Source organism: Aedes aegypti, chromosome 2 (assembly GCF_002204515.2).
Source record: "Aedes aegypti strain LVP_AGWG chromosome 2, AaegL5.0 Primary Assembly, whole genome shotgun sequence".
Lineage (NCBI taxonomy): Eukaryota > Metazoa > Arthropoda > Insecta > Diptera > Culicidae > Aedes > Aedes aegypti.
The window spans coordinates 270,438,456-270,461,535 of NC_035108.1; the positions used below are offsets into that span (position 1 = coordinate 270,438,456).

The 23,080-nt window shown below is 37.0% G+C and overlaps 1 protein-coding gene across 1 annotated transcript; it reads left to right on the forward strand.

The window, feature by feature from the left end:
• Positions 1–1,146: 1,146 nt before the first annotated feature.
• On the forward strand, positions 1,147–2,607 carry LOC5571421 (mantle protein). Its single transcript, XM_021845068.1, has 2 exons — positions 1,147–1,293; positions 1,365–2,607. Exons 1-2 carry the CDS (start codon positions 1,288–1,290, stop codon positions 2,490–2,492), a joined length of 1,134 nt encoding a protein of 377 aa, XP_021700760.1. The 5' UTR covers positions 1,147–1,287; the 3' UTR covers positions 2,493–2,607.
• The last annotated feature ends 20,473 nt before the right edge of the window (positions 2,608–23,080 follow it).

The window sequence follows — 23,080 nt, forward strand, 5'->3', positions numbered from 1 at the left end:
TGGAATGATACTAATAAAGAAATTAAAAAAAAAAAAAAAAAAAAAAAAAAAAAAAAAAAAAAAAAAAAAAAAAAAATAAAAAAAAAAAAAAAAGCTTTGTCTTAAGAACAAACTTTTGATATTCAAACAAATTTTCAGGCCAGCCGTGTTGTATGCCGTACCAATATGGACTAGCTGTTGTAATACCAGGAAGAAAGCTCTGCAGAGAATTCAAAATAAAATTTTGAAAATGATTCTGGAGCTTCCTCCCTGGTATAGTATCAATGAGTTACATAGAATATCCAATGTTGAAACATTGGAACAAATGTCAAATAAAATAATTAATAATTTCAGGCAAAACTCGTTCAATTGCTACGATTAATGCGTAATATATTTAGGTTAAGTAAATTAAAAACTTTTTTTTTGTCTTATAAGCAGGTGAAATCAGCTCACCTGTAAAAAATCTGAACTGTTACGGCAAATGAAATATAATATGTTGTTAACAAAATGTTAATAAAATCTTAAATTTGTTTTACCAAATTGGGATAATAGTGTAGGCTAATTACACAGAACACCTAAATATAAGATATGAATGTAATGTTTGGAATGATACTAATAATAAATTTTAAAAAAGTAATGATTTCTCATTGAAGCCCATTTTTGAGTTGTTTCGTCCGTAACACATTTCATTGGTATTCTGCGAATACAATCAGAATTTTCACAAATATTTTCCATGCTAGCCTGTTTTATTGATTTTAACGTATTGGAATTCAGAACATTACCCTAGCAAATGCCCATACCGAAACAGTTTTCTTTCGCGGTCCACTACCAGTGTCTGCACCCTGGCGACTGTATGACCTTGCGCATCTGCATACTCTCATCTAACTAGCATGCGTTTATGTGCACCTCCTCTCCAGCACCAGTGGTGCTTTTACTGCCATATAGTTGTTGGAAGTGGAGGTAACCACTACTGGTTGAGGCCACCCAAACGAAAAGTATGATCTTTATGAACTCTCATTGGTCAGAGTTTTTTTTTGTTTGTTTTGATTTTCATGATCGCTTTCGATTTCGACCACCTCGTAGTCGGAAAGCGTAGCATTATTTTTTTCTTATAGAAGATCTTACCCCACCGCATCGTGACTGGCGTGCACAGGATGCTGTCGGATCGAGTTTGATGGAAATTTTCGGCGGAAAACTTGTACCGTCATATAAATTGATTGTATTGATCCTCGCCAGAGAGCATTCGCTTGCGATCGTTCATCGGGTTTGGCTTTAGCACAGTGGCCGTTGGCTCGAAGGGGTACAGCAATGAAGGTTTGTGGTGTTGTGATCGATGTTTGGACAAAGGGTATTAATAGGGTTGTGATTTTCTTCTGTTTCTCTAGTTATTCTTAGTGCTATCGATGGTTTTGGCCATAGCGTTTGGAGCGGCCGTCGAGAAACCAGTCAAGGAAGTGGATACAGAAAATGAGTCCAAAGCGGAAACGGGAGTGAAAGTGCAAGGAAAACGTGGTCTTTATGATTTTGGATATGGAAGTACACCTGAATTGCAAGGAGGCTTCAAACCTTCGTTTGGATTCGATTTCAGTGAACCGCATCAGTATGAAGTGAAAGAGGATCATCATACGATTATTACGAAGAACATTCCAGTGCCTTATCCCGTTGAAGTGGAAAAGCATGTGTTCATAGAGAAGAAGGTTCCAGTTCATATTGATCGTCCGGTTCCGTACCCTGTTACTGTCGAAAAGAAGGTTCCGTACATTGTTGAGAAGCATATTCCAGTTCACGTTGACCGTCCAGTACCTTATCCAGTAAAAGTTCCATATCCAGTTGAAGTAGAAAAGAAAGTGCCCGTTTATATTGAGAAGAAAGTTCACGTCGATCGCCCAGTTCCATATCCAGTCCATGTGGAAAAGAAGGTTCCAGTTTACGTAGAGAAGAAGGTTCCTGTAGTAGTCGAAAAGAAAGTTCCGGTGCCGTACGAAGTCAAGGTTCCGGTAGTTCAAAAAGTAGAAGTTCCAGTACCAAAACCATACCCAGTTCACGTTCCAAAGCCATATCCGGTCTACATCGAGAAGGAAGTTATCAAGCATGTCGATCGGCCTATTCACGTAGAAGTTGAGAAGAAGGTTCCAGTCCCAGTAGTGCAGAAAGTCGAAGTTCCTCAACCTTATCCTGTTTACATCGAGAAACCTGTCTACATCGAAAAGCATGAAGCTCAACACAACGAAGAACACCAACAAGTAGAGCAACAGGACGAGGACTACAACGAGCAGCCTATTCACGTAGCCGAAGATCGCCAACACCGAGAAGAAAGTGATCACAACGAACAAGAACCTGAGCAACATCAACAGGAAGAACATCAGGAACATGTCCAACAAGACTATGTAGAGACAAGCAAAGAAGAGGAAAAGAGTTCGAATTCAGATGAAAAGACCGCGGAATCTGCGGAGTCAAGGCATCACGAACAGCATCACCACATGCCATTGCACCATGCAAATAACGACGAATAGATAAGCTCTACTCTAAGTGGAAGGCACGAACCTTAACGTATCTCTAGTCTATCAGTTGCAACAGCAGTGCAATTCCACAAATCTACCGAAGAAATAAATTAAAACTTAAACAAAATCACGTTGCATCCTAATTTCTTACCCATTCACTTTTCTTCGACCTCATTTCGTTGCAGCGTAAGTTTACGTAACAAGATGATGATTATCGATCCATGCTTTACTCTCCTGACGGTTGGATGGAGCTTGATTCAGTGGCGCGCGCCAAACTAATTGGGATTGATATCCATCACGCTTCACTCTTTTTTCTTCTCGACGGAGGCTCGGTTTTTTTTCTCAACGCTCATACAAACAGCTTAAACGACGCGCGATTCGCAACAGGTTGGTGGTAGGTAATGCAACAAATCCCAGATGTGAAGATCGTTAGCGATGAAGTCGTGCGATTTACGGAGCAGCTGTTTGGAGTACCTCTTGAGTGTGGCCATTGGCTGCACTTTCAGTGAGTGCAAATTGAACTTGTTGTTCAAACGAAACGCCTTTCAAGGTCGACCAAAGTGGAATCGGTTTTTAGGGTACCGTGGGTTGGGATTTACTTTCGGAGCATCGTTGCCTTTATTGTGATAGAGGAGCTTATCTTTCGACCCTTCTTAGCTAACTCCTAGATTAGTATCATTTCAAACATTACATTTATTTCTTATATCTAGGTGTTTTGTGTTAGACAATCATTTTATTTTGGTTAAACTAAATTAAGCTTTTATTAACATTTTGTTAACAACATATAACATTTTATTTGCCGTAGTAGTTCAGATGTCTGTACAGTTGAGAGAGATTTCACCTGCTTATAAAAGAAAAAAAATCCGCTTTCAATTAAATATATAACGCAATAATCGAGGAAATAGAAAATTGCAACGATAGTATTACTAATTTTGATCGACATTTGTTCCATATTTTGAATTTTCTGCAGAGCTTTCTTCCTAATATTACAACAGCTAGTCCATATTGGTACAGCATACAACATGGCTGGACTGAAAATTTGTTTCAAGATCAAAAGCTTGTTCTTAAGAAAAGGTTTAAATTTTCTGCTATTAAGTGGATACAGACATTTTTTATATTTGTTACATTTTGCTTTAATGTCATCAATGTGATTTTTGATAGTTGATGACGGGGTTGGTGGTCTGATGGCTACCGCTTCTGCTTCATAAGCAGAAGGCCATGGGTTCAATCCCATTTGTAGTTTGTAGTTGTATATCTCTCACTTGCTTCTATCTTCCATTCTAAATCTATCACACTCAAACTATTCGTTCATAGCAAACGCTAGAACCAGAGACGGACAATAGACCATTTCCCTACCGCTTCTATTCTTCCACGCGCATGCCTTTCCTTACGCCAGAAACATAGGCAGTCTGCTAACCACAAAAGCAAAACTCTCTGCCATGCCTTTCCCCCAACCCATACACTCCCGCATGAACTGGCTTAGATGCAGTGGTATATACGGTCTACGTGGGCTAGTATAAGTGCAACATAGAAAAAAAATAGAAGATCACCAGCACTTACACACTGAGGATGCCTGTTAGTCCCAAGCAGTCATTCGGTTGGTTCCTTGTGTAAGTGCAGCTGATCTGGCGATACTGGAGCAGCATCCACGGGCGGCCAATCAAGCTCAATGTGATTTTTGATAGGGTAATGTGCTAGTATCCATCGTATTAAGCATTGATCAGTGAGAACTGCAATTTTCCCAGTATTGCAGTGAATGATGCTGATACAAACCGATGCCAAACAATTCTTTCTCGAAACGGCCTTAGCATTGTACAATAACATTTTGATAAATCTTGATCTCTTCTTGGAAATAATGCAAAGAAAATGTATCTTACCGTATTCTCAGTCCGTCGTATCGTTTTCAACTCCGTCGCAATCAGTTTCCAGATTCGTCTCACAACTTACGGCTTACTGTGTGTATTGAATGGTTAAAACACAACATATCAACGCTATAATAAAATGTTTTACTAGAATATATAGATCTACGGGCATCTCCCTCCATTCCTTCAGCATGATGGAATATACTAATTTCCTTTAAAATTAATTGTTCGTCATCAAAATTCAGCCCAAACATATGAACACAATCCCTTTGACCGTACAATTATGGCATTTGCTCACTATGCAGCGAAAACAACATAATCAAAGGAATCGTATTTTTACGTCGAGCATCGCGCACACATTGATGCGCACAAGCTTTTTTTTTTCTCAGTACGACGGATTGAACTTTGTTTACATTCTCAATTATACGAGGTCGTTGAGGAAATTTCATAAAATTTGGTGATTTATTTGAGTTTTACAGCGTGTGGTTGGAATGAAATCCGTCTGTGAAGAAGTACGAAGGTTTTCCACAGTGAAAATAAGTGCCCGGCGAAGTAAGTCACCCACGGGGGCGGGAAGAAACTTGTGTTGGAAAGTGGCGTGGCTCAGTCGATCGCTAAGCATTTCTCTCAAATCGTGTTCGTCCATGCTATTTCGGTGAAAAAGTGCAAAGTGGATAATTGAACTGAAGTTATTTACCGAAATACAGTAGTTTTATTGCATTTTTGGTGTACAAGTGTACAAACCATAACAGCTTTCACAAAATTACACTTGGATAATGAATCTATGTTGCAGGTAAGTTTGAATATCTGCCGTAGTGGAACATTTAGAGTTTGATACGACGAATAGTAGCGCTTACGACGAAGTAGAAGAAAACCCTAGTTGAATTTTTATCTGGCATGAACCCTATATACTTCCTTTCCTCTCATCGTGACAACATGTTTACTTGAAGGTTTCACATCAAGAGCTTTTGGTTTATGTGGGAATATCATTAGTTGAGTTTTGGAAGCATTTGGAGAAATCTTCCATTTTTGTGAATATGAAGAAAAAATATCCAAACTTTTTTCAATGGAGTACAGATAACACGCAGCCTTCGTCCTTTGGCGGAGATGCATGTGTCATCAGCAAACCAGGATTTTTGAAGGCCCTGAGGTAACTCAGGTAAGTCAGATGTGAAAATATTGTATAATATTGGTATCAAAATGCTGCCTTGGGGAACACCAGCTCTTACAGGAAGACTTTCAGACCTGGAGTTCTGATAATTAACCTGAAATGTACGATTTGACAGATAACTTTGGATTATTCTCATAATGTATGTTGGAAAATTAAAGTTCTATAATTTAACAATCAAGCCTTCATGCCAAACACTGTCGAATGCTTTTTCTATGTCTAGAAGAGCAAGACCAGTGGAATAGCCTTCAGATTTGTTGGTACGAATCAAATTTGTTACACGTAAAAGTAGGTGATTTTTCGAATGTCCATCATTCTGTTCAAAATTACCTTTCCAAAAAGTTTACTGATGAAGGAAAGCAAACTGATTGTACGATAGCTAGATAGCTTCTGCAAATTTTTTGTCTGGTTTTAAAATTGGTACAACTTTGGGATTTTTCCATTTGTCAGGAAGGCATCCTTCTGAATTACATACATTTGTAATCAGCCATAAGGCCTGACTTTAGATTCACATTGCATATGTTAAAATTAAAGTCGGAATAGATGAGCTTCCACATTAATTCATCAAGTGTTTGTATAAATAGCAAAACTTTAAATTTTGCCACATTAATCGGATCACATAAACGTCGGTATGCCAGGATTTTGCTTGTGTACTGATTAAATGTATCACTATACCTGGGAAAATTTTTGTGGCGAACTTGATTCAAATGATTTCGAGAAAATAAAATTCAAAACGGATTGACCGCGCTCAAAATAGCGAGCATAAATGCCGGCAATAAATTATTCAGAAAAGCATTCAAATCATGTGCCGATAAAAATATCGAAACAACTGAAAAGCTGACTACGCGCTGGAATGCTTTTTGTTCGTTCTCCCACAAGCTCATTCACACCATCCGTCCCCGTCGTTGAAGTCAGGTGGTACCTACAGTCTGGTGGTGCATCCAGATGAAAAGAACCAAAAGCGGTGGCAATTGGCAGTGTTCCATACATAGTTTTTTCATGTTTGTGGCAATTATTCTTTTCGATATTTGAATTTGCCATATCGCGGAGTTAATGACTCAACAGCAGCAGCAACACACAACCTTTAGCATCGATTGATTAGCAGAGGTGGCAAAAAAGCTACAATGCAATGAATGTTTCACAGATAAACGAACGTATTCAGCCAGTCTGCGGTTGTGTACAGTTCACTGTCTCATGTTAACATATTTTGAATAACCTACCTTGCAACCCTGATGGCTACAGTGTACAGCGTCACGCCATTGCCGAGCGTATTGTAGAGCTCAATCTTCATCGGTCTTGGGCGTTACTTCTCCAGTTGCCTCGAACGCAATGGAAGAGGGTCGCCGACTCTACTTCCACGAAGTCCCCGACCTCTACCTGTTTCCGTACTCAATATTATTTTCGCAATTATTTGACATCCGCACTAAGTGACCAGTCCACTGAAGTCTGCCGTATTTCACGTGTTTGCATCTTATACACTTGATATTACTTGATGTAACTCGTAATTCACGAGTGTGTGCAAAATGTTATTTTCTAGTTTCTTCCCGAATATTGTCCGCAGCACTTTACGCTTGAAAACACCGAAGGCTTTCCGTTCTGCCTCTCTCAACGTCAACACTTTGTGCCCATTGAGAGCTTGCTGAAAAATCAATGTTTCATGCAGGCCGAATTTCGTTTCCGTTTGTAAGTTGCGGTATCCATTGGCACGTCCCTCTGTCGCCATTCTGATGTGCATCGTACTTCTGTTTCTACTTTTCAATCTTTCCACCCAAGTTTACAGCCACAGTCATCACTTTTAATCAATGCATCCTGGCGATCTTTAACCTAAAAAGAGTCTTGCCCTTTTGTCTGTGCACTCGATCCAGAAACTACCGATATGGAAATTAAAGCGAAACACTAATCATCGCATCATTGGCTTGATCGAGCTGAAATAAAAGCACGCGACGACGCGTAGAAATGGTTGATGCATGAAAAAAGAGTGATTTGTTTGATAACAGTGCACACTTTAAAAAGATTGCGACGCATTCATCGACGACGAAATTTCACGTTGCACGTTCGTTGCAGCTACGAAATTGCATTCAATCGATGAAATGGATGGCGACACGTTTGCCAAGAGCTGGAACCCATTGTTCGATAATTTATGAAGACCATAAACTATAGCTTCGAGGTGGCAAAGGTTTGTGGCCCCAGGCAGGTGTTTTCGTTGCATTGAAAGAAAGCGCATTCAACGGACTTGTGAGTTGAGATTGTCAAAGTCCATCTCGTTGATACTGGGACGGTAACAAAAAATGTACCATGGTATGGTTGCATTTGTGCCAATTTTTTAGGGTAGTGGAGAAACATTGAAGGTTTTGAGTATTTGTTATCGAACTGTACGAAAGGTTTACACTGAAATCCCATTTTATGGAATTTACCAGACTGAGTGATCCATTCAGCGCTACTATCGAAAACATAAGCTATCAAAACTTATACTGTCCATTAGGGCTGTTCAAAATTTAAAAATGTTCGAGAATCAAATCTCCCATATGTTCCTTACTATCGTTACCATAAAAATAGTGTTCTGTGAAATTTTCAGCTTTCTAGGTGGTGATTTAAAGGTGGCCCAAAGACAATGAAGGTTTATATGGAAATTACTATGGACAAATTATGAGATATGTTACAAACACAATAGTACTATAATGTACAGTACAAACTTATTATCCCATAGTAAAAACTCATTCTTCAAGCCATAATAAAGAAATTTGCTGAAGATAGAAATTCAATCCGACAGATTGCAGTAGAGTATTCATGAGTTTGTTTGCTATTATTTTGCTAAATATGGGATTAAAGTCCTGCAAACATGTACAAAAATCCCAAACAAAATTTGCTCAAAAGGGATTTGTTTCTTCAGCAACATCCTTCATTAAGACTTGAAAAATGAGTTTTCAATATGGGATGATACGTTTCTACTTACATTACAGTACTAGCGTGTTTGGAACATTTCTCAAAATTTCTCCATAGTAATTTCCATATAAACCTACTTTGTCTTTGGGCCACCTTTAAATCACCACCGAAAAAGCTGAAAATTTCACAGAACACTATTTTTATGGTGAGGATGGTAAGGAACATATGGGAGATTGGATTTTCAAACATTTTTAAATTTTGAATCGCCCTACTGTCCATACTTGCATAACAGTCCCATTTATATAGGATATTCCATAGAAGATGGGACTGTTATGCGAGTATGGGTAGTATAGCTAACATAAAAAAAATCTACACCTCTGGACCGATTAAAACAACATTTTGAATTATGTTCTGCTGGCTTTAGTTTCAGGCTACGTGCTATTTACCAAAAAATCCAGGTGGTTTATGAACAGTTTCTTAAAATGTTGTCTGATAGATAACGTTTCTAAAAACGCTTTGTTAATAATTTGCTCATTTATCTGATTTTCCTAGGGAAATATGGGTGAAAATGCTCTTTCTGACCAAACCTTACGCACTGCAAAACCCCCTTGCCACGATGCTCAATACTTTCCTACCCAGGATGCAACATTTCCAATTTTCCACTAGGTAAATAAGCGAACGGTAGATTTAATTCCTTCAAACAAGCTCCTTTGTCACGGTTCGAGAGTTCCACGCTTTGTCGTTGTGGAAATGATATTTACACAATCAAATTGTACTTGGTTCCACTTATTCAGCGGAGAGACAAGTAGCTAAGAGCAGCAACGCTTCTGTTCTCTTTAACCAGGGAACTTTTATGTTCCAATGCTTTGTTTTTGCGTTTTTCCCGTGCAGCACCGAAAGGCAATGGGTTAACTAGGAAAAGAATTCTTGATTTTTGTGTATAAAAGATTTCCTGGAATCGAAGCATCCCTTGTGAAAAGAGATGGAGTATACACTGTGTGTCTAAAACCGTTATTAACAAAAAAAAAATGACCATAAATTCATTCCGTTCCAAGATTACTCTAAATTTAAAACATTGGGATATGCAGCATTGAAAACATGACCGGATTCCAAGGCGGTGGTTCACCACAGGGAGTATGATTGAAACATAAACTAACTTTTTTGCGTCGAAGCTTAAGCTTAGGATATGTTCTGCACAAATAAAGACGTTTGTTTTACTCAGAAAAAAATTGAATTATCTAGTTGTAGCAATAAGGGAATGAATTCGACAACCAAATGATACAGTATTTTAGCACCCTCTCTATGAATTTGGAACGATTTTTGGTTTATGATTCGTTCATCTAACTGTAAAGATTTTTTCATGGACAAAATTGACAAGTGTTTTCGTTAAAAAATGCTCAATGAACCCGACGGAATCAAAAGTTTTGATATCAAAAATAATCTTTCGTCGTGGAATTGTATTAAAGTTTTATCCTATCAAATATAATTGAAAAATTTAAGTTTTAAAATTGAAAATAAATATATTAGCACCATTGTATCCAAACCATTCATTTTTTTCTGAATCCCTCTTTAACTAAGAAATGATTTAGAATATGTTCCCGAATGCATAATCTTGAAGTTTGATTCTCAGTTGGATATGGTTTCGGATAATATATATGTACATGATGAAAAATACAATCATGACTAACCCTATTATCAGGAACCAGTGTACGGAAATGACCATATTTCGGATAATTTCCAATGAATTTAACCTTCCTAGTGCATTAAGAAAAAGTTACACATTATGCATTAAGGGTCAAAAATGACCCATGATTTTAAAACGCTCTCAAAAATTCATTTTTGAACCGATTTTCGTTCTTTTAGCTTTATATGAAAGATATGGAACTCTAGAATGGAACCCTGGAAATTGTTTGTCAGTATGGCCATTCTGGGCACAAGGGCACAAGGGAACCTGGAACCTGTTTCAGAAGGAACTGGCGTATATCATATTTAGCAGTTCATACACATGTATATAACGACGGTTCAAATTTCATGGTTTTTCATTCCGATTTACAAGAGCATCAAGAGGACCAACATTTAGATTTGGCCGGTATTTCGGAGTATTCCGGAACCGGTTCCGCTGGGGTGTGATGTGGACATTTTCAGACCATCATATAGTACCATCATGCGACGGCTCAAAATACATGATTTTTCATCCAGATGTAAATGGACACCATGCCATATACCTGGCGTTACGCACCTAGTGGAACAGAGCCTGCTTCTCAGCATTTATTAACGGAAAAGTTTGCCATCTGATTATTTTTGTTTATGTATATCGCTTGGCAAGCACGATGATATTGTATACCTGGTAAGTCGAAAAAATGTCCAACCCGAAAGGATCCTCGACCGGTGGGAATCGAACCCATGCCCATTAGTTTTATCTCACTGAAAAGTTGAGCGTTTACCGCTGAGGCTATATGGGTCTCTTAAACATAAAGTTATCAAACTTGATTTTTATTTCCGTTATTACCAAATTAGTAAAAAAAATGTAATATAAGGAATTGCAATCATTCGACATAATTCATGTTTTGGATAAGTAAAACGACATTTTATTGCTAGCAAATTATAACTTTTGACATAAATCGCAATTTTGAGACCTGCTCAAATAGAGCACCAGACATCCTTTTAGGAAAACCTTCAGATATTCCTTCTAGAATCACTCTCTAAATATCTCCAGAGGTTCTTCTAAAGAATTCTCCAGGAATTATTTTGAAAATTTCTTCAGGAATAATCTCTACCGTAATTCTTACAGCAATTTTTTCACTAGGGCTTTTGCCAGAGATTCTTTCAGGAAGAACTATTGTTTTCCATGATACATTTTAGACCAGTTTTGATATGGCTCCATGAATATCTTAGCAATTCCTCCTGAAGTTTCTCCAGGGATTCGATAAGCAATTCGTCCTAGGATTCCTGCAAACAATATTTACAGGCATTTAATTTGGTTATCGGTTTATTTTACTCGAAGTGAGAGGGAGCATGGAGAAGAAAGCAATAAATACTAGATGGATAGGTACCGTAAGGGAACGGCGAGAGAAATTGGATTAGATGTTGAAGAGGGCATACCATATGGAACAGTATTACTTGAAACGTCCTTCTTTCTGGCTAACGTCCCCTATGGGAACGGCTTGGCGTGTTGTTCGAATAATACTACCAAGACAGCCAAGACATATACAGGGATTCCTTTAGAGATTTCGCAAGGAGTTTCGGCAAGAATGTCTCTAGTAATTACTAAAGTATTTTTTTACAGGGATTCTTCCAGGAATTTCTCCCAGAAATCCTCCAAGATCTGTTTCAGGAATTTTTTCAGAAAAGCTGCGGAATTTCCCCAGATAATTTTTAGGCGTTTTTTTTTCTGGTATTCTTTCAGAGATTCCTCTAGAAAATCAAGGATTATTGCAGAGAATCTTCAAGGCAACACTTTTTTTTAATTTTATGAAGGGATTGTTTGAGAATGTTAATATTCATATCTTCAAGGTTTCTCCCAGGAATTTCTCTAAGAGTTACACTAGGACATTTTGTTTCAATGGTTACTCGAGATATTTGTCTAGTGATTTCTTCAGAATTTTCTCCGATGATTCCTCCACGGAAACATACAAAGATATCCCCAAGTAGTCCTCTCGAGATGCTTTCAGAAATTATTCCGAAAATTTCTTCTTGGATTCCTCCAGACTGACTGGGACTCGTTCTGAACCTCCAACGGGAATTTCTCTAAGATTTCTTCTTGAAATTCCTTCAATGATTCTCCTATTAATTCCTGCAGGAATTTAGTCATACATTATGCTAAGAACTACTTCAGGGATTATTTTACAAAAATCGCTACAAATATTCCTTCAGTAAATGCTTTACATTGAGTAAATCTCTCCATGGAATCCTCCAAAGATTTCTTCTGGGATTTATTGAAGAATTATTCCAGGGGTTTCTCCAGAAGATCCAAAACAAGGGCTACAGGGGTTTTTCCAGGAATTTTTCTACAAATTCTACCAGCATTCGTCTTGGGACACCTCCAATGATTCTCCAAAAATCCTCCAGAAGCTCTTTAGAAATTCCTACAGTAGTATCTCCAGAGGCTCATCCAGGGATTTCTCTAGTAAAATCTCTACAGGGATTCCTGCAGCTTTTTCATCAGGAATATCACAAAGGATTGCTTTAAAAAAATTCCTAATGATTCTACAAATTGTGCAACGATGAACTGGTAGACAATCAACTGCACATTTTAATGAAAAATGCTTTTCGTCTACGCAGTCTTAATTATAAAAAAGCCGTTGAAAAAAAAAACAGCGGAGCCAAAAATCATATTTTATGTTCCAGGGATTTTTTCATGAATTCCTCTTGAGAATTCTTCTATGAATCCCTCGATTGGCTCTTGCAAGAATTACTTCAGACATTTTTCTAGGAATTCAACCGGGGATTCTTCAAGAGATTATTCTATTTTTTTCTAGAATTATAACGCATTTATCCGTATCGATCAAGGAGTGCGGGTTCGATTCCCGCTTCATTTAGGAAAACTTTTCGTCAGGAACGTGTTTCGATTGTGAAATTGGGCGTTGCATGCTAGTCCGTGGTCTGGTGTGGTGCTTCTTTCAAAGGACAGAAGGTCCACTGGAAGCATTTACGTGAAGGTGTTTTTTAAGGTTTCTCCAGGGATTGCTCTAGGAATCTTTTCAGGAGCTCATCTAGGATTTTTCTTTCAAACATCTTCTTGAGAAAGGGAGTTCCTAGAGGAATCTTCAAAAAAAAAAAAAAAAAAATCGCAGATGAAATTCAGGATGAATTATTATTCATTTTGATGAAATCTCTGGAGGAATTCATGGGTAAATCTATGTAGGAATTTATAGAGGATTCTCGAAGAATCGCCCGGAGGAGTTTTTGGAGCCCCAGAACGAGTCTCTAAAGAAATTTGAAGGGGAATTCCTGGAAGATTACCAAAAAAATCGTTAGAAGAAATCATGTAGCGATTTCCTGGATGCATGCCTGAGGGAATTCCTAAAGTAAACTTTTGAGGAATCCCTATAGGAATTTAAGAAGTTATTTTTTGTAGAATCCCTAGATGAATTTCTCCAGGAGAATTTCGGGAGCGATCCCGGAGGAAATCTCTGGAATAATTCGTAGAAGAATCTCGAGAAGATCACCAAAGAATATTCTGGAGAAACAAATGGAGAAATATCTGGAGTAATGATTCAAGACATCGTTGTAATGGAACTTCGAGGAAGCCTTAAAGACATCACTGCATAAATCCTTGTAGAAATATTCCTGGAGGAATGCTAAGAAGAGTCCCCGACCAGATAGAAGAAACAAGATTATAACAGTTTTGCTCTTATATGATTTTACTATAAGACCGGTTGTTATAAAACATATACCGTTAGTAGTTGGAATAACAAATTTAACACCAAATAAATAAAGAATATAACAAATCCTTTTAAAATTATACCAATATGATTACAAAACGTGTTACCGACCTGTCACAACAAAACAACATTATTGCAAATTTTGTTATTGAGAAGCCTGAGTGGCCCAGAAGTACTATCTGAAAAAGTTCCCTGAGGAATCTTTTGAGAAATTCCTGGAGAAATTCTAGTTAAAATTTTACTGGAGGAATTACTGGAGACATTTCCGCAGGAAATGTCTTGGCGAAATCCCTGGAGAAATATCCCTGCAAAAATTCCTGGAATAATCCTTGGAAAAATCCCTGGAGGAACTTCTGGCAATATTCCTGATGGAATTGCTGGTATTTCTAGAGTTCTATTGGAAACGGTCTGGTAGCGAACAAAATTTGCTTCTTGGAGAAATCTTAGGGTAACCGCTTATAGTACCCATGGAAAAATCGCTGTAAGGATTACAGTAGAGATTATCTTGGATCTTGTGGCTCTTGCACATAAGGCTGCAGCACGTGCACAGTATGCAACCAGTGGATTACAACAAAATTGTATCACAATTGTATCAATATTTGTTACATATATCAAATTTTATTTCATTTTTGCTCATGCACGTTGAGTTGTAACAATGTCCTTACATAATTAAAACAAAATCAGTTATAATAACAAAGGCTGTTTCAAATTTGTTTAAATTTTTAAAATAATTATAAAACAAATCGTGATATAAAATCTAAAGAAAGTTACTTATACATGTGCGCTTTCATTCATGCAAAAAAAACATAACAAATTTTGTTATAATAAAGTTATGGATAATGACAAACTGAGTTATATTTTTGTTTGATTAGAAACATAATAAGTTATATTTTTGTTTAAATTATATTATATTTTGTTTCAATTTTGTTTAGTATAGAGGAAATTACATTGTATTTTTTGTTATTTTATCTACTACCGACCAGTGGATTACAACAATAAAGTAGAACGATTATATCAAAATTTATTACCGGGTACCCCCGTTGGTTTGACCACATTTAATCTGAACACTTTTTAATCTGTACCCCGCTAATTTGCACATCGTTCAGATTAAAAATGGTTCAAACGTCATTTAGCTCATGAAACGGAGTGAAGTGAGATGGAACGCTATGGAACGGAACGCAGAATCAAAACAAAACAGTGAAAGAGGTAACCAGAAACACGTTTCTAGGGTGACTAGATGTTCAAATTAAAAATGAACCCCGATGGTTTGCATGAGGTACCGTTCAAATTAGCGGGGGTGCACGGTACAAATATCAAATTTTGTTTTATTTTTGCTAGAAGTACTTTGAATTCATGGAAGACATTTAAACATAATTGAAACAAAACTAGTTATAATAACAAAAGTTACTAGTTAGAGCATAATTATAACATAATTCATAAAATTTGTGAGAGCAATTGCTTAAAACAAATATTGCTATAATTCAGTAATGGAAAATAACGAAATGAGTTGTATTTGGGTTTGATTCGAAACATAATGAGTTACACATTTGTTTAAATTATAACATATTTTGTTTCAGTTTAGTTTAGTTTTGAGTAAATTGTGTTACAATTTTTATTACTTTAACTACTAACCATTAAAAATTACTACATATTTTGTTAGAAAAAACGCGCTAACGGAATAATAAAATCTGTTTCAACTCTGTTGTCATCCACTGGTCAGGTTACTCTAGCTTTTACTGTATACCTCTCTTATTCTCTGGTCCGTTCAAAATCCAGTTATGGAGAGTTGACTGTATAATCATTTTTTTTAATTTAACCGTAACGGAAATGATATTAAAATATAATATTTTTATGTTTGGGAAGCCCAGCGGTAAACGCGCAGCTTTTCAGTAAGATAATACTAATGGGCATGAGTTCGATTCCCACCGGTCGAGGATCCTTTCGGGTTGGAAATTTTTTCGACTTCCCAGGTATACAATATCATCGTGCTTGCCAAGCGATATGCATAGGCAAAAATAGTCAGATGGCAAACCTCTCCGTTAATAAATGCTGAGAAGCAGGATCTGTTCCACTAGGTGCGTAACGCCAGGTATATGGCATGGTGTCCATTTACATCTGGATGAAAAATCATGTATTTTGAGCCGTCGCATGATGGTACTATATGATGGTCTGAAAATGTCCACATCACACCCCAGCGGAACCGGTTCCGGAATACTCCGAAATACCGGCCAAATCTAAATGTTGGTCCTCTTGATGCTCTTGTAAATCGGAATGAAAAACCATGAAATTTGAACCGTCGTTATATACATGTGTATGAACTGCTAAATATGATATACGCCAGTTCCTTCTGAAACAGGTTCCAGGTTCCCTTGTGCCCTTGTGCCCAGAATGGCCATACTGACAAACAATTTCCAGGGTTCCATTCTAGAGTTCCATATCTTTCATATAAAGCTAAAAGAACGAAAATCGGTTCAAAAATGGATTTTTGAGAGCGTTTTAAAGCCATGGGTCATTTTTGACCCTTAATGCATAATGTGTCACTTTTTTTGTAGCGCCGCTCCTAGAGGTCGCTGAAAGCTTCTTTTAGCACGAAAATGTTCGTTTTCAAAAGTTAGGAAAAGTCAGAAAATTTCAGATTTATATCTCTTTTCTCTACAAAGTTACAGCTTATTTACCGTGCCGATTGGCCAAAAATGACCCCAATGCACAAGGAAGGTTAAATGCGTCTGGCGGCATTTAATTTTCAATTATAATTTCTGGGAAAATTGAAAATATCTAACCAGCTTCTAGCTATCGTCCAATCAGTTTGCTTTCCTCCATCAGTAAACTTTTTGAAAAGGTTATTTTGAACAGAATGATGGCCCACATCAACGAAAATTCAATTTTTGCCAATGAACAGTTCGGATTCCGCCATGGACATTCGACTACTTTACGTGTAACAAATTTGATCCGTTCCAACAAATCTGAAGGCTATTCTACTGGTCTTGCTCTTCTAGACATAGAAAAAGCATTCGACAGTGTTTGGCATGAAGGTTTGATTGTAAAATTAAAAAACTTTAATTTTCCAACATACATTGTTAGAATAATTCTGTCAAATCGTACACTTCAGGTTAATTATCAAAACTTCAGATCTGAAAGACTTCCTGTAAGAGCTGGTGTTCCTCAAGGCAACATTTTGGGACCAATATCATACAATATTTTCACATCTGACTTACCTGAGTTACCTCAGGGATGTCAAAAATCTTTGTTTGCGGATGACACAGGCCTCTCCGCCAAAGGACGAAGCCTGCGTGTCACCTGTAGTCGATTGCAAAAAAGTTTGGATATTTTTTCTTCATACTTGCAAAAATGGAAGATTTCTCCTAATGCTTCCAAAACTCAACTAATAATATTCCCACATAAACCAAAAGCTCTTTATTTGAAACCTTCAAGTAGGCATGTTGGTTGTCACGATGAGAGGGGTTCAAATAAATTGGTCAGATGAAGTTAAGTATCTAGGGCTCATGCTTGATAAGAATTTAGCTTTCAAAAATCACATTGAGGGCATTCAAGCCAAATGTAATAAATATGTAAAATGTCTTTATCCCCTTATTAATAGAAAATCAGAACTTTGTCTTAAGAACAAGCTTTTGATATTCAAACAAATTTTCAGGCCAGCCATGTTGTATGCTGTACCAATATGGACTAGCTGTTGTAATACCAGGAAGAAAGCTCTGCAGAGAATTCAAAATAAAATTTTGAAAATGATTCTGAGGCTTCCTCCCTGGTATAGTACCAATGAGTTACATAGAATATCCAATGTTGAAACATTGGAACAAATGTCAAATAAAATAATAAATAATTTCAGGCAAAAATCGTTACAATCTTCTATTGCCACGATTAATGCGTTATATGTTTAGGTTAAGTTAGGTTAAGTATATTTAAAGCGTTTTTTTTCTCTTATAAGCAGGTGAAATCAACTCACCTGTAAAAAATTTGAACTTTTATTATTTTATTATTATCTTACACCAACAGACGATTTGTGTCCCAATGGTGATTAAACTATCTTAAATTTAACAAGTCATGGTGCGCAACACAAAAATAAAATTAAATCGTTATTCGTCCATTCTTCTTGAAAAGAATACAGAAAGGTTACGACGGATTGTAGCACGGGACAAATTAAAATCGAAACAAGAAGCTGATCTATTGAAGACTCGCTACGGCAAATGAAATGTTATATGTTGTTAACAAAATGTTAAATCTTAAATTTGTTTTACCAAATTAGGATGATAGTGTTGTCTAATAACACAGAACACCTAGATATAAGAAATGAATGTAATGTTTGGAATGATACTAATGAAGAAATGAAAAAAAAAAAAAAAGAAAAAAAAACTCTATTACGAATGGTTTTGACAGTCTGGGGAATGGTAATTGTTCAAATCACAATGTGCGGAATAGGCGGTTAAGTTATGTGTACCATTCAAAAACGCCGATTTTTTCGAACAAATTTTTGCGTTAACATTAAACCAAACTGTCGATATACCATCTATTTCGCACTTGATTTACTGTAAGGCAAACAGTGATGAAACAGTTGAACTATAAAGCCAGGACCAAAATAAATAATTTATGTTTAATAATTGTTTTACAGTTAATTATGGTATTCAAATACTACTTACCAGACCATTGTGTTGTTTTTTTCTTTCTTAATAAATTATAGAACGCAATGTGGTCATGTTATTATCAGTATTCATATTTATTTTTATTTTAATGACTTACATGTCAGTAACACATATTCACATATGTTTCTTATTTATCTTACGCGTAAGCGGCAAAATTTAAAGCGTTGAAGGGGGTACGGCAGAGTCCTTAAAATGTTTAAGTTCATTCAAATTTTTAGAATGCCCATACAAAAAGCGTTGCGATAGGGTGGTTGGGTATCGTTGGAGTTGTTATGGACGAAAAGTTGAATTTTAACGAGCAGGTTGCTGCAATCAGGCTTGATAATACTTCTCAATATCAGCAGAGTTTGGTGACATACTCTAGAGCAGCATGCCTCTTTGCGAGGGAGCAGATTCATCAAGCCCCCCCCCAGATTTTTTGATGATAGATATAAAAAAAAATAATATGAAGCAAAATCTTCTGAATCAATGAAGGTACATGACACTTGTTAAGGACAAAAATCTCTTCAGTCGTTACGTTATTTTATGTTGTACAACTAGGGTAGTGTAGTAACCGAAACCTAACTAAGCGGCCAAACTTGAGCCGAACCAACAAATAAACACACTATAGCAAACACCGTCCGTTCGCTACAAAAGTTGTCACCAAACTGGATCGAGTTGTTTTCAAAACTTGCTTCTTTCCCTCACAGTTCTCGTTTCGCCCGTTTCGCCTAATCTGCTTTTCGTTCATTTTCGCTCGTTGTTTGACATCTCTTGTACACGCTTAGAATAATACAAGCAGAATCGAAAACAATTTACTTTTTTTTTTATATTTCAATCTATAACAACTCTTTTCGCCACATTCGCCCTCTTCTCCACACTTATGTTTCTTACATCAAATCCAAAACCAATCCTTTTTTTTTTAATCAAAAATAGAGACTAATCAAATCAAAATTTATTCTTAATTCCAATTCATATGTAATCAAAATTCAAACAAAATTCAATTGAAATTGTATTTAAATCCAAATTCATAAAATTCTAAACCAGATGAAATCCAAATTTGATTCCACCTTAAATAAAATCCAATCAAAATGAATTACATTCTAATTCACATTCAAATCCAATCGGAGTTGAACGAAAATCTAATCTACTTTTTACATTGCTCGAAAAGCTCTTTCCGGCAATTTGCATTCGCTTTGGAAAAACGGATCGGAATACTCTCTTCCCGGCAATTTGGATTCATTTTGGAAAACTCTCTTTCCAGCATCCGGCTCGAAAAACTCTCTTTCCGGCCTTGGAGAACTCTCTCTCCCTAATACATTTTTCACATTGCTCGGAAAACTCTCTTCTCAGAAATTTGGATTAATTTTGAGAAACTCTCTTTCCAGAATCCGGCTCGGAAGCTCTCTTTCCGTCCTTGGAGAACTCTCTCTTTCTAATCCACGGAAAAATCTCTTCCCGGCAATTTGAATACATTTTGGAAAACTCTCTTTCCAAAATCTGGCTCGGAAAACTCTCTTTCCGGCTCTGGAGAACTCTCTCTCCATAATCAACTTTTAACGTTGCTTGGAAAACTCTCTTCCCGGCAATTTGGATTCATTTTGAAAAATTATCTTTCTAAAATCCGTCTCGGAAAACTCTCTTTCCAGCCCCGGAGAAGTCTCTCTCCATAATTAACTTTTAACATTGCTCGGAAAACTCTCTTCCCGGCAATTGAGATTCATTTTGGAAAACTCTCTTTCTAAAATCCGCTAGGAAAACTCTCTTTCCGTCCTTGGAGAACTCTCTCTCCATAATCCACTTTTCACATTGCTCGGAAAACTCTCTTCCCGGCAATTTGAATACATTTTGGAAAACTCTCTTTCCAAAATCCGCTCGGAAAACTCTCTTTCCGGCCTTGGAGAACTCTCTCTCCCTAATACATTTTTCACGTTGCTCGGAAAACTCTCTTCTCAAAAATTTGGATTAATTTTGAAAAACTCTCTTTCCAGAATCCTGCTCGGAAGCTCTCTTTCCGAGCTTGAAGAACTCTCTTTCCCTAATCTTTTTTTCACATTACTCGGAAAAATCTCTTCCCGGCAATTTGAATACATTTTGGAAACTCTCTCTGGAGAACTCTCTCTCCATAATCAACTTTTAACGTTGCTTGGAAAACTCTCTTCCCGGCAATTTGGATTCATTTTGAAAAATTATCTTTCTAAAATCCGGCTCGGAAAACTCTTTTTTCCAGCCCCGGAGAAGTCTCTCTCCATAATCAACTTTTAACATTGCTCGGAAAACTCTCTTCCCAGCAATTGAGATTCATTTTGGAAAACTCTCTTTCTAAAATCCGCTAGGAAAACTCTCTTTCCGTCCTTGGAGAACTCTCTCTCCATAATCCACTTTTCACATTGCTCGGAAAACTCTCTTCCCGGCAATTTGAATACATTTTGGAAAACTCTCTTTCCAAAATCCGCTCGGAAAACTCTCTTTCCGGCCTTGGAGAACTCTCTCTCCCTAATCCACTTTTCACATTGCTCGGAAAACTCTCTTCCCGGCAATTTGGATTAATTTTGAAAAACTCTCTTTCCAAAATCCGACTCGGAAAACTCTTTCCGGCCTTGGAGAACTCTCTCTCCATAACCAACTTTTAACATTGCTCGGAAAATTCTCTTCCCGGCAATTTGGATTCATTTTATTTTTTTTTTTCAAAATCCGCTAGGAAAACTCTCTTTCCGTCCTTGGAGAACTCTCTCTCCATAATCCACTTTTCACATTGCTCGGAAAACTCTCTTCCCGGCAATTTGGATTAATTTTGAAAAACTCTCTTTCCAAAATCCGACTCGGAAAACTCTTTCCGGCCTTGGAGAACTCTGTCTCCATAACCAACATTTCACATTGCTCGGAAAATTCTCTTCCCGGCAATTTGGATTCATTTTATTTTTTTTTTTCAAAATCCGCTAGGAAAACTCTCTTTCCGTCCTTGGAGAACTCTCTCTCCATAATCCACTTTTCACATTGCTCGGAAAACTCTCTTCCCGGGAATTTGGATTAATTTTGAAAAACTCTCTTTCCAAAATCCGACTCGGAAAACTCTTTCCGGCCTTGGAGAACTCTCTCTCCATAACCAACATTTCACATTGCTCGGAAAATTCTCTTCCCGGCAATTTGGATTCATTTTATTTATTTTTTTCAAAATCCGCTAGGAAAAATCTCTTTCCGTCCTTGGAGAACTCTCTCTCCATTTATTTTTTACATTGGCTCGGAAAACTCTCTTCCCGGCAATACATTTGAATACATTTTGGAAAACTCTTTTTACAAAATCCGCTCGGAAAACTCTCTGTCCATCCTTGGAGAACTCTCTCTCCATAATCCTCTCTTCACATTGCTCGGAAAACTCTCTTCCCGGCAATTTGGATTGATTTAGGAAAACTCTCTTTCCAAAATCCGGCAATTTGGATTCATTTTATTTTTTTTTTTTTCAAAATCCGCTAGGAAAACTCTCTTTCCGTGCTTGGAGAACTCTCTCTCCATAATCCACTTTTCACATTGCTCGGAAAACTCTCTTCCCGGCAATTTGGATTAATTTTGAAAAACTCTCTTTCCAAAATCCGACTCGGAAAACTCTTTCCGGCCATGGAGAACTCTCTCTCCCTAACCAACTTTTCACATTGCTCGGAAAATTCTCTTCCCGGCAATTTGGATTCATTTTATTTTTTTTTCAAAATCCGCTAGGAAAAATCTCTTTTCGTCCTTGGAGAACTCTCTCTCCAATTTTTTTTTACATTGGCTCGGAAAACTCTCTTTCCGGCCCTGGAGAACTCTCTCTCCATAATCAACATTTAATATTGCTCGGAAAACTCTCTTCCCGGCAATAAAAATACATTCGATGTTTATCTCCTGTAGAGATAAACACAACTTACCATTAACCGACTGCGCCATGTAGTAACCGAAACCTAACTAAGCGGCCAAACTTGAGCCGAACCAACAAATAAACACACTATAGCAAACACCGTCCGTTCGCTACAAAAGTTGTCACCAAACTGGATCGAGTTGTTTTCAAAACTTGCTTCTTTCCCGCACAGTTCTCGTTTCGCCCGTTTCGCCTAATCTGCTTTTCGTTCATTTTCGCTCGTTGTTTGACATCTCTTGTACACGCTTAGAATAATACAAGCAGAATCGAAAACAATTTGCTTTTTTTTTTATATATTTCAATCTATAACAACTCTTTTCGCCACATTCGCCCTCTTCTCCACACTTATGTTTCTTACATCAAATCCAAAACCAATCCTTTTTTTTTAATCAACAATAGAGACTAATCAAATCAAAATTTATTCTTAATTCCAATTCATATGTAATCAAAATTCAAACAAAATTCAATTGAAATTGTATTTAAATCCAAATTCATAAAATTCTAAACCAGATGAAATCCAAATTTGATTCCACCTTAAATAAAATCCAATCAAAATGAAATACATTCTAATACACATTCAAATCCAATCGGAGTTGAACGAAAATCTAATCTACTTTTTACATTGCTCGAAAAGCTCTTTCCGGCAATTTGCATTCGCTTTGGAAAAACGGATCGGAATACTCTCTTCCCGGCAATTTTGATTCATTTTGGAAAACTCTCTTTCCAGCATCCGGCTCGAAAAACTCTCTTTCCGGCCTTGGAGAACTCTCTCTC